We start from the raw sequence: 16,150 nt of genomic DNA on the forward strand, positions 1-16,150 counted from the left end.
ATGATCTTTCAAAATTTTTAAATTTAATTTTTAAAATATTCATGCACACGTGAAAAATGTATTTTAATACTTTATGATAAAATATTAATTTTTAGCCTTAATCTTAATTTCTAATTTTTAAGAGATTTACAACATTACTCTATGAGTTTTAATGTGAACTTATTCTCTTTTTGCTCATACTTAGTTTCTTGATTTGTTTGACTCCATTGTGTAGATAACTTGAGGTTAAGACTCATTTATTCTTTGAATTCATTTGTTATCATCAAAATCCATGTGTAAATATATAATTACATGAAATTTGAAACTTTGGGTTCAACAATCTCCCCATTTTTTATGATGACAAATATTTAATAGAACCTGAAATATGTATTAATACTTAAGTTCCCCCTAAAAATATCGTTAGTTTTTCAAACAAAAGTATAAATATAATTTCAAGCATATATAATAAGTTTAGCAGAAATCTTGTCTTCGTTTGACGTTTTTACCCTTAGTGCTCTGCTAGGGTTTATTCTACGTTCTTTGCATGGCTGCCGTGAGGGGGTTTGATGGTCCCATGCTGGCGGCCAATAGATCCTTTGCAGAACTGGTTTCTGCAACCCCTCAGCCGATTCCTAATGTGCAGTTGCCACCAATGGTTCACAAAACCATGGATAGAGAAGTTTACTTCCTGTTTTCAAAGGAGGAGATGTTGAAGTCGGCTGAACCGTTTCGGTTCTCACTGGTGCTGAAGTTCCTTAGGCAGAGGCTATCGTTGGATGCGATTCGGATATTCATTAAAAATAGATGGGGTTTGTCTAGTATGGCGGTGGTTTCAGCCATGAGAAGGCCACAGAATGTGTTTGTCCGGTTAACATCGGAGGATGATTTTAACAAGGCATTCTTGAGGGAAGCTTGTGACGTAAACGAGGTGGTTTACCATCCATTTCATTGGACGCATGACTTTTCTGAGGAGGAGGAGCCATCGGTGGTTCCCGTTTGGATATTTCTCCTTGGCTTGGCTCCTAATTTTTATCATCCATCTATCTTGAAAAGCATCACGTCGCCTATTGGAAAGCTTATTTGGATTGACAATGCTACAAGGTGTGCCACTAGAACAGATGGTGCAAGGGTCTGCTTGGAGGTTGATGTTGCTAAATCCTCCCTGGTTTCGTTCTGGATTGGTGCACCATCTTGTCCTACAAGTCGGTTGTAGGAGGTTGTATATGAGACGATGCCAGCTTTTTGCTCTTTATGTAAAGTCCAGGGCCATAACTTGAAGACATGTAAGAAGGGTGTTTTACAGAAGGAAAAAGGGAAAAAACAGGTTCGGATGGAATATGTGCCGAAACAGTTGAAGGAGGTAGAGTCATCGGGTTTGAACGTTGCAGTGCAAGAAGTGGCTGAGCAATGTACATCGGATGTGGTAGTGGTGGGCAGGGTTGAGCCTCTAATTAATATGGAAGAACAGGAAGTGAAAGAAGTGCAGTGGAAGGAGTTGCAGGAGCACGGTTTTGAGGATCAGGGAACGGCTGGTAATGCAGAGGCTCTATGCTCTGTTTCGGCGGTGATGGTGCCTGTGATTTCAGAGGTGCTGGAAAGACCAGGTTTTGATTCTGTGGAGGAGGTCCCGAGAGCAGTGGAGTGCAGTGAGATGTCTCAAGATGATCCAGTGGTGCACGTACAGAGTATGACTGAAGAACCGGGTATGGAAGACACAATGGGGCATGCGGAGAATGATGCTGTTGTGCATGAACAGAGTATGACTGAAGAGCCAGGGCTGCTTCCAGTTTATGTGTCATAGGAGGATCTTGTTTCTATTGTGGTAGCCCATGCAGAACAGGTAGGTGATTTTCAGTTGGTTGAGCCGAGTATAGAGAAGGAGTTGATAGGGGATAGTAATGCACTTATGGCTTGTTTATCGGATCCGGAGATGGGGGAGGAAAAATTTGTTTTGCATAACGATCTGTCCTCTGATTCGGATATAAGGGAGGAAGTAAAAAAATAGAGGGAGGATGGTCACAAGAAATTACGTGGTAGTAAACGGGTAATTACCCGTGCCTCTAAACTCAATCTATGATTAGTCCAATATTGTATTGGAATGTTAGAGGGGTGAAGTCTTCCAAAAGTAGGTTGAAAAAAATTATTAAAGTATATAAGCCGAAGATGTTTGTGATTGCGGAACCTTTTTTATGTGATGAAAAAATGGATGAAGTTAAAAAAATGCTTGGGTTTGATTATGGGTTTTCAAATGGTGCGTGGAATGGGAAATTGTGGATGTTGTGGATGAATGATGTTAATGTAAGTATGGTTAGTTGTGGAAGCCAACAAATTTATGTTCTTGTGGCTAATGGTGGGATGAAGTGTAAAATTTCTTTTGTTTATGCTAAATGTTTATGTGATCAACAGAGGGTGTTGTGGGATGAGCTTGCAAGGGAGAGTAATTCTAATGATCCTTGGTTGGTAACAAGGGATTTTAATATTATAGCGAATGATGGGGAGAGACGCGGTGGTAGGCCTGGATCTGTGGTGGCCATGGAGGAGTTTAATTCTTGGATACATAATTGTGGTTTAATGGAATTGAAATATTTGGGTAAGAGTTATTCTTGGTGCAATGGGCATGCCGGAAATTCAAGGAGTTGGGCTCGGTTGGATCGTTCCTTGGTTGATCAACAGTTTCTTGGTGCTTTTCTGGATTCAGTTATGAGATATTTACCTCGTACATCATCGGATCATGCTCCTATGGTCATTTCGTTCGTGAAGAGTTTTGAAGGCAATGGGCCGGCGCCTTTTCGTTTTCAGCAAATGTGGGTGGATCATGTTGATTTTGTTAGATGTGTTCGTGAGGCTTGGGACCAAAATGATGTTGGTGGTGCTCTCATGAAAATGGTGGCAAAATTGAAAAGGGTGAGAGTTGCTCTAAAAGCATGGAATAAGGTAGTTTTTGGGTGGACGAGTGGGCACATTCAGGAGTTGGAGTCTCGTATAGAGAGGTTGGATGAACAGTTGCAAGTGAGATATGAAGAAGATGTGGAGCTGGACTTGTTGGCTTCAAAGATGGAACTAGACACCTGGACTAATCGTGAAGAGATTCGATTGGCTCAGTGTGCCAAAGTTAGATGGTAGAAACATGGCGATAAAAATTCCAGGTATTTTCATGCTCTTCTTAATAAAAGGAAGCAAACTAGGATTATGGAGATGACTATGTCTAATGGTACTACGTTAAAAACACCGCAAGATATTCATGATGGTGCTGTGAAATATTTCATGGATTTTTTGGGTCAATCTAATCGTGTAGTACTTCCAGATTTGGGGGATTTAGTGTCTCATGTGATCTTGGATGAGGATAATTTGAGGCTTTGTTCTTTGCCTACCGAAGAAGAGGTGAAACAAGCTGTTTTCAGTATTCCTATTGAGAGTAGTCCTAGCCCGGATGGGTTTGGTTCAGGTTTCTATCGTGCTTGTTGGGATATTGTGCATGTGGAGGTGGTGGAGGCTGTAAGGGATTTTTTTAAGGGAGTTCATTTCCCTAGATTTTATACGGCTTCTTTTGTTGTGCTTATTCCAAAAATGGCTCAGCCGACGAGATTTGATAAGTTCCGTCCTATCAGTTTATGTTCTGTTTTCTACAAAATCTGCACTAAGGTTTTGGTGGCAAGGCTTGCTCCTTTATTGCCTGCTATGATCTCCTCTAAACAGTGTGCCTTTATTCAAGGTAGAATCATTTTTGATAATATCAGTCTCACACAAGAGATGGTGCATTCTCTCAACAAAAAGGCTTTGGTTGGTAATGTTATTTTGAAGTTTGATATGGCCAAAGCTTATGATAGAGTGGAGTGGGAGTTTTTGTTACATGTGTTGGCAGGATTTGGTTTTTCTCCTTCTGTTACGGCTCTGATTAAAAATTGTATTAAGTCACCTTCGTATTCAGTCATGATGAATGGGACGTCTCGTGGCTTTTTTCAAGGAGGGCACGGGTTGAGACAGGGGGATCCTTTATCTCCATATCTTTTTATCATTATGGAGGAAGTTTTTTCTCGTTTACTTAAGAAGAATTTTTTATGTGGTAATATTATGAGTTATTCGCATCCAAGAGGTGCGCCTCTTGTTTCTCGCCTTCTTTATATAGATGATGTAGTTATATTCACAAATGGAAGGAAAAAGTCGATGCGAGAGTTGATGAAGGTTATTGAGACTTATGAGTCTTGGTCCGGGCAGCGAGTAAGGAGAAGACGGCAATATATTTTGTGAAGCAATTCTCTACAAGGCGGAAGAGGGATCTAATGAATATCACTGGTTTTATAGAAGGTAATTTTCCTTTTACCTATCTTAGTGCACCGATTGTTAATGGAAGGCTTACAAATTTACATTTAGATCCTATTCTTAATCAGGTGAGGAATAAGCTTGGGGGTGGAAAGTGAAGTGTCTTTCGGTTGGGGGCAAATTGATTTTGTTGAAGCATGTTTTGTCGAGTATGCCAATTCATATTATGTCTATCCTTCAAGTGCCAAAAGGGATTTTGAAAATTCTAAACAGGCTGCTTAGTTCTTTTTTTTTTTTTGGGTGAAAAAGATGGTAAGGGGAAAAAGAAATGGGTGGGATGGAAGTTGATGTGTAAGCTGACTGAAGAGGGGGGAATTGGACTGCATGATTTTGATGAGGTACAACATTCTTTACACATGAAATTTGCATGGAAAATTATGACTGGGAGTGATCTTTGGTCATAATTTTTTCGTGCTAAATATGTTGGGGATAACCATCTCTCCTTAATGGATCCTAAGAAAACTAGATTTTGGAAAATGGTGGTTAAATGTATTCCAGCGATGTTAGAAAATTCAAAATGGAAAGTTCGTGAGGGGAATATTTCTTTTTGGTGGGATAACTGGTTAAATGAAGGTCCTCTTGCTAATTCTTATCCAGTGATTGATGAATCTAGTATGAGGTTGGCTGATGTTAGAATTGAAAATGGTTAGGATATTGATCTGTTGGAAAGATTAGTGGGAGCACAAAAAACAGAGGAGATTTGTAGCTTTTTGGGTGCTCACAAAGATGGTCAGGATTTACTTGTTTGGATTCATAGTAAGGATGAATGTTTTACTACTAAAAGTGCATGGCAATGTGTTCGGGTTACTGCACTAAGGGTGACTTGGGCAAAGTGGGTTTGGCATGAAGCTTTATAAAAAAAAATCTCTGTTTTAATGTGGAAGGCTTTCCATGACAGTTTAAGTGTTGATGATAGATTGAGGAGGGTGGGTATACCCATTACTTCCAAGTGTAACTGTTGTGATTGAGGAGGCTATGAAGATTTAAACCATGTTCTTACTGCAGGTGATGTGGCTTCTGAGATTTGGAAGAGGTTTTCTCTTATCTTGGGACTTCCTTATGATCTAAATAGACGATGGTCTGAATTGGTGTTAATGTGGTTTAGATGGGCGACTACCAAGTCCCAGGTGGGTAATCTTATGGGCCTTATTCCTTCTGTTATTATTTGGAAATTGTGGCAATGCAGGTGCAAGGCACGGATGGAAGGTAAAACCATATTGACAGAAGAGATTTGAAGGTCTATTTGTGTGTGGCTAAGAAGAGTGCAAAATTCCTTAACAACTATTACTAAGATTGGTGTTGCTGATGAGGAAAGGTTGAGGGACTTGAGCATACCAGTTTTACCTATTAAAAAGGTGCATGCTAAATTGGTTTGTTGGGAAAAGTCAAAAAATGGTAGATTGAAATTGAATATAGATGGATGCAGTCTTGGTAATCCAGGAAGTTTAGGTGCGGGGGGTATTATTCGGGATATGCATGGCAATATGGTGCTGTCCTTTTCATGCTCTCTTGGGGTGGGTTCTAATAACCATGCGGAATTGAAAGCATTGTTAATAGGGTTGAAATATTGTCGAGCTTTGGGGCTAAATCAGGTGGACATTGAGTCTGATTCTTTGATTTGTGTATCTTGGATTCAAAAGAAACATTGTGGAGTTTGGTATTTGGAAGACTTCTAGGAGGAGGCTATGAGATTGTATGCAGGTAGAGATTTTACTATTCATCATGTTTATAGAGAAGGAAATGCATCGACTGATTTCTTAGCTAAAATGGGAGCTCAAGGCTCTACCTTAGTTTGGCGGTCTTTGTCACATGTTCCAAAATTTCTTAAAGGTTTGATTCGTTTGGATAAATTGTCTTTACCTTATGTTAGAGGGAGTTATGATGTTTAGAAGTCTTGAAGTTGGTTTTTGTTTATAGGTATGTCTTTGTGGGTTGGGAGTTTTATTTTAGGCATGTATTGTTTTAGCTTTCTCGTTTGGTCTTTATGTATTTTTTGGTATTCCTCCGCCGGAAATGAGGGCTTTTGTTAATAAATTTGGGAAGGGGTCACTCTTGGACATGTGGCCCTAACTCTTCTTAAAAATATATATATATATATATAAAATAAGTTTAGCAATTCAAACAATATTAATGTTCTAATCTAAAAGTTCTTCCCCTTTTGACGTCATTAAAAATGTTTCGCAGTAAGTAAATGGATTGAAGAAAACGATGTGTTAGTAGAAACTGTAGATATTTGAAAAATTGAAGCTGCCTGTGACCTGACAAGTGTGGCTGGAGATTTGAACAATTGCCTGATGTTATTGACAAACAAGATTGATGGTTCTGAGTTTCTATAAAAAAAATGATCATTTTCACCCATCTGATAGCATATAAAATCAGTTTTAAAGTTTATCAAATTTGCATTAAATTTTATTCTTATTTCTATAACTCATTCGCATTCTTTCAACATTATCACTTTAAGCTTTCAATTCTTTTCTTAATGGCTCATTCTTTTAACATTTCTCTAAATCCATCCATGAGATATTCTACATCTCAACCTCCTGTCCTTTCTGCAGCTGTCATCGGTGCCATGTTATAGCAAAAAAATAATAATTTGGCTAATAAGTTAGATTTCAATGCTATCTAAAAACCATGAAGTTGAAAAGCTTAAAGAACAAATTGTTATACTTCAGCGAATTGTTCAAGAGTTTCACACAAGGAAAGGAATCGTTCGGCAGAAAAATAAACAGTTGAAATTTCTATTAGATTCTTCATTCTGCTTGCCAGTTTCCATGGATAGGGATAACATGATATTGTATGAAAAGAATGAGCGTTTCAAACATAAGGCTAAGAACCTCAAATTTATGTAAAACTATTTATAAAATTTCTCTTTATTTTTATTGACTCTAGTATATATTTTAAGAGATATTCATAGCATGCATCACACATATTTCTTTTCTAATCATACTAATCTATCTTCTGGCAAACGTTTTATGAAAATATCTGCTAACTGATCGTGTGTGTTTGTAAACTTTAGTACTATATCGTCTTTCTACACATGATCTCGAAGAAAATGATATCTTATTTCAATATGCTTAGTTTTGGAATGTTAGATTGGATTCTTTGAAAGATTTATAACACTTTTATTATCAAATTTGATTGGATTGTGATTATACATGAGTTTAAAATTTTCAAGTTGTTACTTAAGCACAACAACTACCTGCAGTAACATATTTTGCCTTAGCAGTAGATAATGTAACAGAATTTTATTTTTTACTAAATCAAGAAACTAGTGCATGACCTAAGAAATAACATGCTCCACTAGTGTTTTTTCGATCAATTTTGCAACTAGTATAATATGCATATGTGTAGCTGATTAGATCAAAATATGTGTGCTTAGGGTACCATAACCCTAGGTCAATTGTACCACTAAGATATCTAAGAATGTGCATAACTGCAATCAAATGAGATTCTTTTGGAGATGATTGAAAGCGTGCACATAAGCACACATTAAACATAATATCTGGTCTACTAGTTGTCAAATATAATAAGTTACCAATCATACCTAGATATACCTTCGAGTCAATTGGCTTACCGGTTTCATCTTTATCAAGTTTAGTGGATGGGCTCACTGGTATTTCAATTTCCTTGGCACCTTCCATCCCAAACTTCTTGAGTAATTCCTTAATATATTTTGACTGATTGATGAATTTTTTCACTTTTTACTTGCTTGATTTGCAATCGGAGAAAAAAATATAAGTTCTCCTATTGTGTTCATTTCAAATTTTTCCTACATAATCTTAACAAAAGCTTGGTACATATTTTCATTAGTAGTACCAAATATTATATCATCAACATAAATCTGAATCAAAATAATATCATCATTTTCATATTTAATGAAAAGTGTTATGTCGATTTTTCTTCCTGAAAAATCTTTTTCAATCAAGAAACTACTGAGTCTCTCGTACCCTAGGAGCTTGTTTGAGTCCATATAGTGCTTTTGTGAGTTTGAAAACATGATTTGGAGAAATATGATTTTCAAAACCTGAAAGTTGTTCAACATATACCTCTTCATTTATAAAACTATTTTAAAAAAAGCACTTTAAACATCCATTTGAAAAAGTTTGAAATCTTTATAACAAGTATATGCAAGTAGTATTCGAATAGTTTCTAATATTGCGACTGGTGCATATGTCTCATCATAATCGATTTATTCTTATTGATTGAAATCTTGGGCTACAAGTCGAGCTTTATTTCTAATAATGACTCCGGACTCATCTTTCTTGTTTCTAAAAACTCATTTTGTTCCAATTATAGTATGATTTTTTAATCTAAGAACAAGTGTCCAAACATAATTTCTTTCAAATTGATTCAACTCTTCTTGCATAACTAAAATCTAAGATTCATCAAGAAGTGCTTAATCAATATTTTTGAGTTCAATTTGAGATAGAAAGACAGTATAATTGCAAATATTTCTAAGAGATGATCGAATATTTACACCTCGTGAAGGTTCTCCTAGAATTTGTTCCATTGGATGATCTTTTACAAATTTCTATTGTTTAGTTGTATATTGTATTAAATTTTGATAATCTTTCCTGATGTCTTCATGTTGGACTTTCTCTATTGTGTTTTCTTTATTGAGATTGAGACTTTCCGTGTTATTTATACCTCTTATTTCTTCATCAATAGATTTCTTGGAGAGTAGAGGATTAGAATTATCATTTTTTGAAAGTTTGGAAATAAGTTTCATATTGGCATGACCTAATCTTCTATGCCATAGCCAACTAGTTTTATTTTGAGTTGTAAAACAAATAGCTTCTTGTAAGGCAATTTCTTCAAAATCGATTGTATAAATATTGTTAAAAGTAATAAAACAAATATTGCAATCATGATCATTTAAAATAATGCACTTATCCATTTTGAAAGTAACTGTAAATTTTTTATCACATAATTGACTTATGCTCAAAATATTATGTTTTAGACCTTTAACAAGTAGAACATCTTCAATTATTCGAGAAGATTCATTATCAATTTTACCTATTCCCATGATCTTCCCTTTCGAGTTGTCTCCATATGTCACGTGTCCTTGTTCTTTAGATCTATGATCAAAAAACTTAGTTTTATCTCTCGTCATGTGTCTTGAACATCCACTATCTAAAAACTATTTGATTTTGCTTGTGGAGGACTTCATGCATACTTATAAAAACAATTAAAATGATTTTTCTTGGTACCCAAGTTCTTTGAATCCTTTATTTACTAGTATTAGAAGAAATAAGAATTTTAGGTACCCATATGACCCTAATAGTCGTTGCATGCTTTTTTCTAATAGGATAAGCATGATAATTATGACTGTTTCTATTACAAAAATTACAAATAGCATGTGGCATATATGAAGAACTTGAGTGATTGTAATAATATCTTTTTTTGATAAAATTATTTTTATGAAAAGAATTTTAAATACTGGATTTTTATGTAGAAAGATTATCAAAGAAGTTTTTATAAAATTTGTATTTTTATTTTAGCATATATCTTAAGCCTGCCTTGTCAAAAACACGTCTTTGACTACCAAGAAGTTTTTCAAAATTTATTTTTCCATTCATAAAGTTTTCAACAATATTTTTTAAATCAGTTATTTCTTTCTTCAACTCAAGACTTTCATATTTCAAAACAATGTTTTCTTTTCTTAAAACATCAGTTTCGTTTGTTAAAGAAAAATTTTTCTTTTTCAAAATAGTATAGTTGATACCCAATTTTTCAAGTTTTTCATATACCTCTTTTAAAATATTTTACAATTTTTCATATGAAAGATCTTTAATATTATCAAGATTTGTTACCTTAAGGTCATCTTTAACCATAAGACAAAGATTTACTAATTCTTTATTGTTTGCTTCACTATTTGAGCTACTTGAATCATTATTCTATGTAATTTTCATTGTTTTCTTGCCATTATTTCAATATTTCTTTAGCAGAAGATAATCTGGCTTGATATGTCCAGGTTTATTGCATTTATAACAAATTAAAGAGTCATTTTTACCTAAATCTTTTTTGGAAAACTCTTTGAAGGATTTCCTCCGAGGAGATTTATTTTTCTTTAAGAACCTCTTAATTCTTCTTGTCATCATCGCAACTTCTTTATCTTTGTCATCATTTTCTTCATCTTCATCACTTCTACTTTCATGAGGAACAGCTTTAAGTGCCAAGCTCTTATTTGACTTTCCTTCTTCTTCTCCTCTTTTCAATGTATACTTATAAGTGGTAAGTGACCCGATGAGTTCATTCATTTCGAACTTCTTGAGGTCTTTAGCTTCAAGAATCGCTGTCACTTTTGATTTCCAGCGTTTTGGTAAAGAGTTGAGAATTTTTCTTACTATTTTCATCTTGAAATAAATTTTGCCAAAAGTTGTCAAGCTATTTATGATGTTTGTAAAATGAGTATACATATTAGAAATAGATTCATCATCATTCATCTTAAATGTTTTATATTCATGAGTAAGAATATAAATTTTTGATTCCTTGACGTGCGAAGTTTTTCATAAGTAACTTTCAAGTTATTTCAAATTTCTTTTGCCGTAGCGCAAGTTATGATTCTATTAAAATTATTTCCATTGAGAGTATTATATAATAAATTCACAACAGTTAAATTTAATGTATAAAGTCTATCGTCTTCATGATCAAACTCTTTTTCTTCCTTTTTGACCTTTACTCTATCAACGACTTTTGTTGAAATATAAGGTCCATTTACAATGCATTTCCAGATTTCTCGACCTTGAGACTGAAGGAATATTCTCATTCTAACTTTCTAGAATGGGTAATTGTCTCCACAAAAGAGTGGAGGCCGACTGCTAGATTGACTTACACCATATGAAGCTGCAATGTTAGCCATAATATCATAACTCAAAAGATAGTTAATCTTATAATAGAGCCCTTGCTCAGATACGAATTGTTGCCCAGATGACTAACACAAGAGGGGGTGAATTGAGTTGTATTTAAAAATTAAATACACAATATAAAATATAAAAAAATACGAAGCAACAATAAATATAAAGAGTAAGGGTAAGAGAGAAGCAAACTCAGTATGTTAACGAGGTTCGACCCCATTGCCTACGTCCTCGCCTCAAGCTACCCATTGAGAATCTCCAAATTCACTATTCAACCTCATTCAGGTGGAGATAGAAACCTATTACACCTTTGAACAACACTGCTACAAAGGATCCGTGTAGAACACCCTCTATACTTGCAATCAATTTACACGTGGTGATTCAACTATTCTTTATGTAGAATACTTTTTACACGCACAAGGATTATACACACACTTTTACTGATACAAGAGCTGATAGTGGGTAGGTTATTAGAGAACACTCCTCAATGAGTGAAATAACAATAATACAACGCAAACTATATCTCTCTCAAAATGAATAAGGGTTAAGGCTCAATGCTTAGAGAAGAGAAAATGAAAAGTTTGAATGAATGCTGTATACACTCTTGGTGTTGTAAATTTGAAACTCTCAAATGATCTATTTATAGGCATATGAGAATTCATATTCAAATTTAAAAAGATTTATATGTCAATGACAACATCATTCACTTTTTCAAAAAATTCAAATAAAAGTTTTTTTTTCATTTGTCAAAGATAACATCATTCATTTTTCAAAAATTTCAAACCTAATTTTTTACTTTTCGCATATGCCAAAAGGAGTACTATTTACTTTTCAAAATTTTCAAACAAAATCATCTATTTTTTGTATAGATCAAAAAGAGTATCAATCACTTTTGAAAATATTCAAAAAAAGCATGCACATGTGAAAGATGATAATCAATTATCTTTAATATTTTCAAAATTCAAACCTTTAATCATGTCATGCACATGTGAAAGATGACAATCAATTATCTTTCAAAATTTTCAAATTTAATTTTCAAAATATTCATGCACATGTGAAAAATGTATTTTAATGTTTTATGATAAAATATTAATTTTGAGGCTTAATCCTACTTTCAAATTTTTAAGAGATTTACAACATTACTTTATGAGCTTTAAAGTGAACATGTTCCCTTTTTGCTCATGCTTGGTTCCTTGATGTGCTTGACTCCATTGTATAGACAACTTGAGGTTAAGACTCATTTATTCTTTAAATTCATTTGCTATCATCAAAATCCATATGTAGATATATAATTACACGAAATTTGAAATTTTGAATTCAACAATTAGTTAATAATATAAGTAGAGCACCTTTTATAATTAAATAACAACATGTAACTCAATTACTTATACTTTGTCACTTATGCCTATTTATTAAATAGACTCCATAATTATATGTTATTTACTTAAATAATTAAATCATTAGATTATATACAGTAACTATTTAATAATTTGAACAATAGTTAATTAGTAGGACATAATAATTTTACATTTTAGAACATAGGAACCATATATGAAATATTGATATATACTATTATCTTATGTGTATTGTATTAGTAATTTATGTAGACATATAATATATGGTCATTAGGGTTAGATATCGACTAGTTACATATAATTACTTATTAATCTTTTGGAATCTTCTAAGTCAATAAAGGGTTTATTTGTTGTAAAAAGTTCATTAAATTTAGTATTTTTTTTTTAACAATTTCTCTAATTTTTAATTATTAAGTTTTATTAAAAATAAAAAACAAATAACTCGAGCAGAGTCGACTCGACTTAAACTCAAATTGGGAGCTTAGCTCACTGAACTGAGCCCAAACAAAAATAAGATAAAACTCTCAAGTTCGAGTTTGAATTTTTTGAGTCGAGCTGAACTCGATAATCTAAGATTGGCTCGGCTCGACTCAATTACAATCCTACATTTATACAATATCAAAGATGCACTCATAAAGCTTTAAAGCGAAAGCTTGATAGTATGTAATGGTTTGCCTCGTGAGAAAGAAGTTTGGTTCTTTTAGAGATCTAAGATTGTTGATGCTGGTCATTGTAAACCTGTATGGTCGGTGTTGATGATGTGTTTCATACACCTGGGCTAAGTTCTAGCAATTCAGGCCAAGATTTTGCTACTTGCAATACAAAGACAAAGGGTGGGCTCAGGATCCCTCCCTAGAGCTTTCGATGCCAAAGTCAGTATTTTTTTTTTCTTAAAAAATTTTCTTAGAATCAGAGTGAAGAGAGACGTTTGTACCAAGAGTCTGGCTTTTATATGATGTATCGAGGAGCACTTCGTACCCTATATCAGGGATCCTTATCCTGCCCACAGTTGTTAGGTTGCTGTCTTTAATGCGACGTGGCTTCTGATGTGGTGCCATTAATGTAGCCCGAGTGGCATCTCGGCAGCAACTTGCAGATGATCAGGGTAGTAACTTCTTGTTCCCTTCATCATGGAACAGAGGATTGTATGTGATCCCTGCTCACTTTCTGGCGTAGGTCTTTAAATGCTTAGGCGTTAGTGAGTCCTGTTTGTCCTCTTCAATTTGTTTCTTGTACAAGGATACCTCCACTCTTCTCGTAGGTTTTTATACCTAAACAAGTGGAAAGTGACGCGAGTCAAGATGAGCTTCAATTTCCTGCCTAGGCCCAAATAGAGGGGATGGAAATGCCCCCTCTAGTTGGATTATTGGTGAGATCATTAAATGCACATATTATCATAATGGATATGCATGTTTCTAGATGAAATGCCATTGTCAATTTCTGGTATGCTAACAAATCAAACTATATTCATATAATGTTTCATAATATGGCGCCATTTATGAATAATAATATGCCTAATGACTTTTGCATTTGTTCCATATTAAGATTTGGGTCTTCTTGAATTGCGGTCGTCTTGATTGGACTCTAGGGTCTAGAGTGAGAGAAAAACAGCCATAATGGAATCTATCGGTACTTATAATTGTAGTGATTTTTCAGACATCATCAAATAGTTAATAAATGCCATGATGTCCAATTTATGTGTTTATCTCTTTTTTATTTTAAACCCTAAAATCCACTTAAGAACTTTAGAGGATCTCAATTTCTCATATTAAGAATAGTTGTTGAGATATATAGAAAACGTGATATCTCAAGTGAGGCTTGCCATGTGTGTTAATAATATATAAGTCTAAAAGAATTATAAAAAAAGTCTAAAAAAAGAAGAAGCAGAACTCCTTGAAAAAGCCACAAAATGTAAAAAAATGAAATTAATAAATATATGAAACCAAAACATATAATAAGAATATAAAAACCAAAATACCAAAAAACCAAAGAAAAGCAAAACACAAATCACCTCTCCTCATGTGAATTGGGTGGAGAAGAGTGGAAAAGAGTCTTGGGTGGTATTTTGAAGCGCATATACAGAGAGATATGGATTACCAATGCCGCCTATTAGGAATTGCTAATGGCTCATGCTAGGCGCATTTTAGGAGCAGTTTACGTAGTAAGATGAGATGAAAAAAAGATGATTTTAGATGAAAATTAAAAAATAAATAAAATATTATTTTTTAATATTAATATTATTTTAGATTTAAAAAAATTAAATTATTTACTATATTTTATATAAAAATTTTAAAAAATTATAATGACGAGATGATTCTGAATCCAAACAAATCCTCAAGCTCACAGGTGCCAACTCGAAGGAGGCAGACTTCCTCCACCTTGTGTGTGGAAATCTCTGGCCTGTAGAGAGAGATTCCTTCGGCCCCCCCACATTTTTAAATTAGTCTTTTCCGTTTCCCCTTATAAGACAAGAGGCGTGAACAAGTAGTTATGTACACAAAATTAACATAATGCGGCATGAAGTTGGTCATTTGCTAATACGACATTTTTCAAGATAATCTAGCGATCGAATAGTTAATAAATGACCATTTTTCAAATCCTAGTGACAATCTTAATGTCATTTACTAAAGGCGGTTAGTTTCGAAGGTATTTAAGCCCAGATTGATTACGCAAAATTAAAAATCTCATCTCATTTCATGTCAACTCATCATTACAATTTTTTCAAATTTCCATACAAAATATAATAAATAATTTAACTTTTTCAAATCTCAATACAAAATTAATATTAAAAATTATATTATAAAAATATTTTATTTATTATTATTTAAAACATCTAATCTTATCTTATCTGTGTAACCAAACGAGATATTAATATTTTATACATCCTTCGTATACACCTCTGAAGTGATTTTAGGTTAAATTGGTTTCTTGAAAGCTAGGCTACGCAGTCAAAACTTTATATAAATTATACTAAATTGATGTTTAGGATTTATTATAAATAGAACCCAAGATTCTTATCAATTATGTGGCTTAGAGTTCATATATACTCAATACCTAAATCTAATTGTTCTTGGGTGTTTCTAAAGAGAACGAATTTTCTCAAGTGATTTATGTGATTTAGATGTCTACATGCATAAAACTTGCACCACTGAAAACCATTTAACTACTTCAATTTTTCAAGATTGAGAAGACATCAGATTCTACGAGAGGTAGTAGGATGGTATAAAGAGTTCAAATTGTTGGGAGAAATCAATTACCGATTTGGAGCAACTAAATCAATCAGTAAATAGTGGAAATAATTTTCTTACTTTGTGTGAACTTGTTAGGAAGCAATTTAATAGAGTATAGTATAAACTAAAATCTCACACACAGAGACAACTAATTTTTATGTGAAAAACCTCCCCGGTGTTGGAGGAAAAACCATGGTACTGTAGTCCCCCAAATCTCCACTATTAACAAATAATTGATATACAATTGTTTAATCTAGATAGAACTAAAGGCATACAATTAACAATAATCTCAAAAAATACTTTCTTGGAAACCAAATAGTGAAATTAGGAGAGAGTTCACCAAAACATTTTAATGTTCACAGCCCTCGACACTAGAAATACTGCTCCAAACCCAATCTCCACCATTCAG

At 33.8% G+C, this 16,150-nt stretch overlaps 1 protein-coding gene across 1 annotated transcript; it reads left to right on the forward strand.

Annotated features, from left to right (window-relative positions):
• Positions 1–2,181: 2,181 nt before the first annotated feature.
• On the forward strand, positions 2,182–3,102 carry LOC122304641. Its single transcript, XM_043116900.1, has 2 exons — positions 2,182–2,277; positions 2,386–3,102. Exons 1-2 carry the CDS (start codon positions 2,182–2,184, stop codon positions 3,100–3,102), a joined length of 813 nt encoding a protein of 270 aa, XP_042972834.1.
• The last annotated feature ends 13,048 nt before the right edge of the window (positions 3,103–16,150 follow it).

This window comes from Carya illinoinensis, chromosome 3, assembly GCF_018687715.1.
Source record: "Carya illinoinensis cultivar Pawnee chromosome 3, C.illinoinensisPawnee_v1, whole genome shotgun sequence".
Classification (NCBI taxonomy): Eukaryota; Viridiplantae; Streptophyta; class Magnoliopsida; order Fagales; family Juglandaceae; genus Carya; species Carya illinoinensis.

Bases quoted from the DNA above. Each gene is read 5' to 3' on its own strand.
- LOC122304641 (XM_043116900.1), top strand. From the start codon at position 2,182: ATGGATGAAGTTAAAAAAATGCTTGGGTTTGATTATGGGTTTTCAAAT. The intron at 2,278-2,385 runs GTAAGTATGGTT...TGTGATCAACAG, and splicing joins TGTGGATGAATGATGTTAAT to AGGGTGTTGTGGGATGAGCT.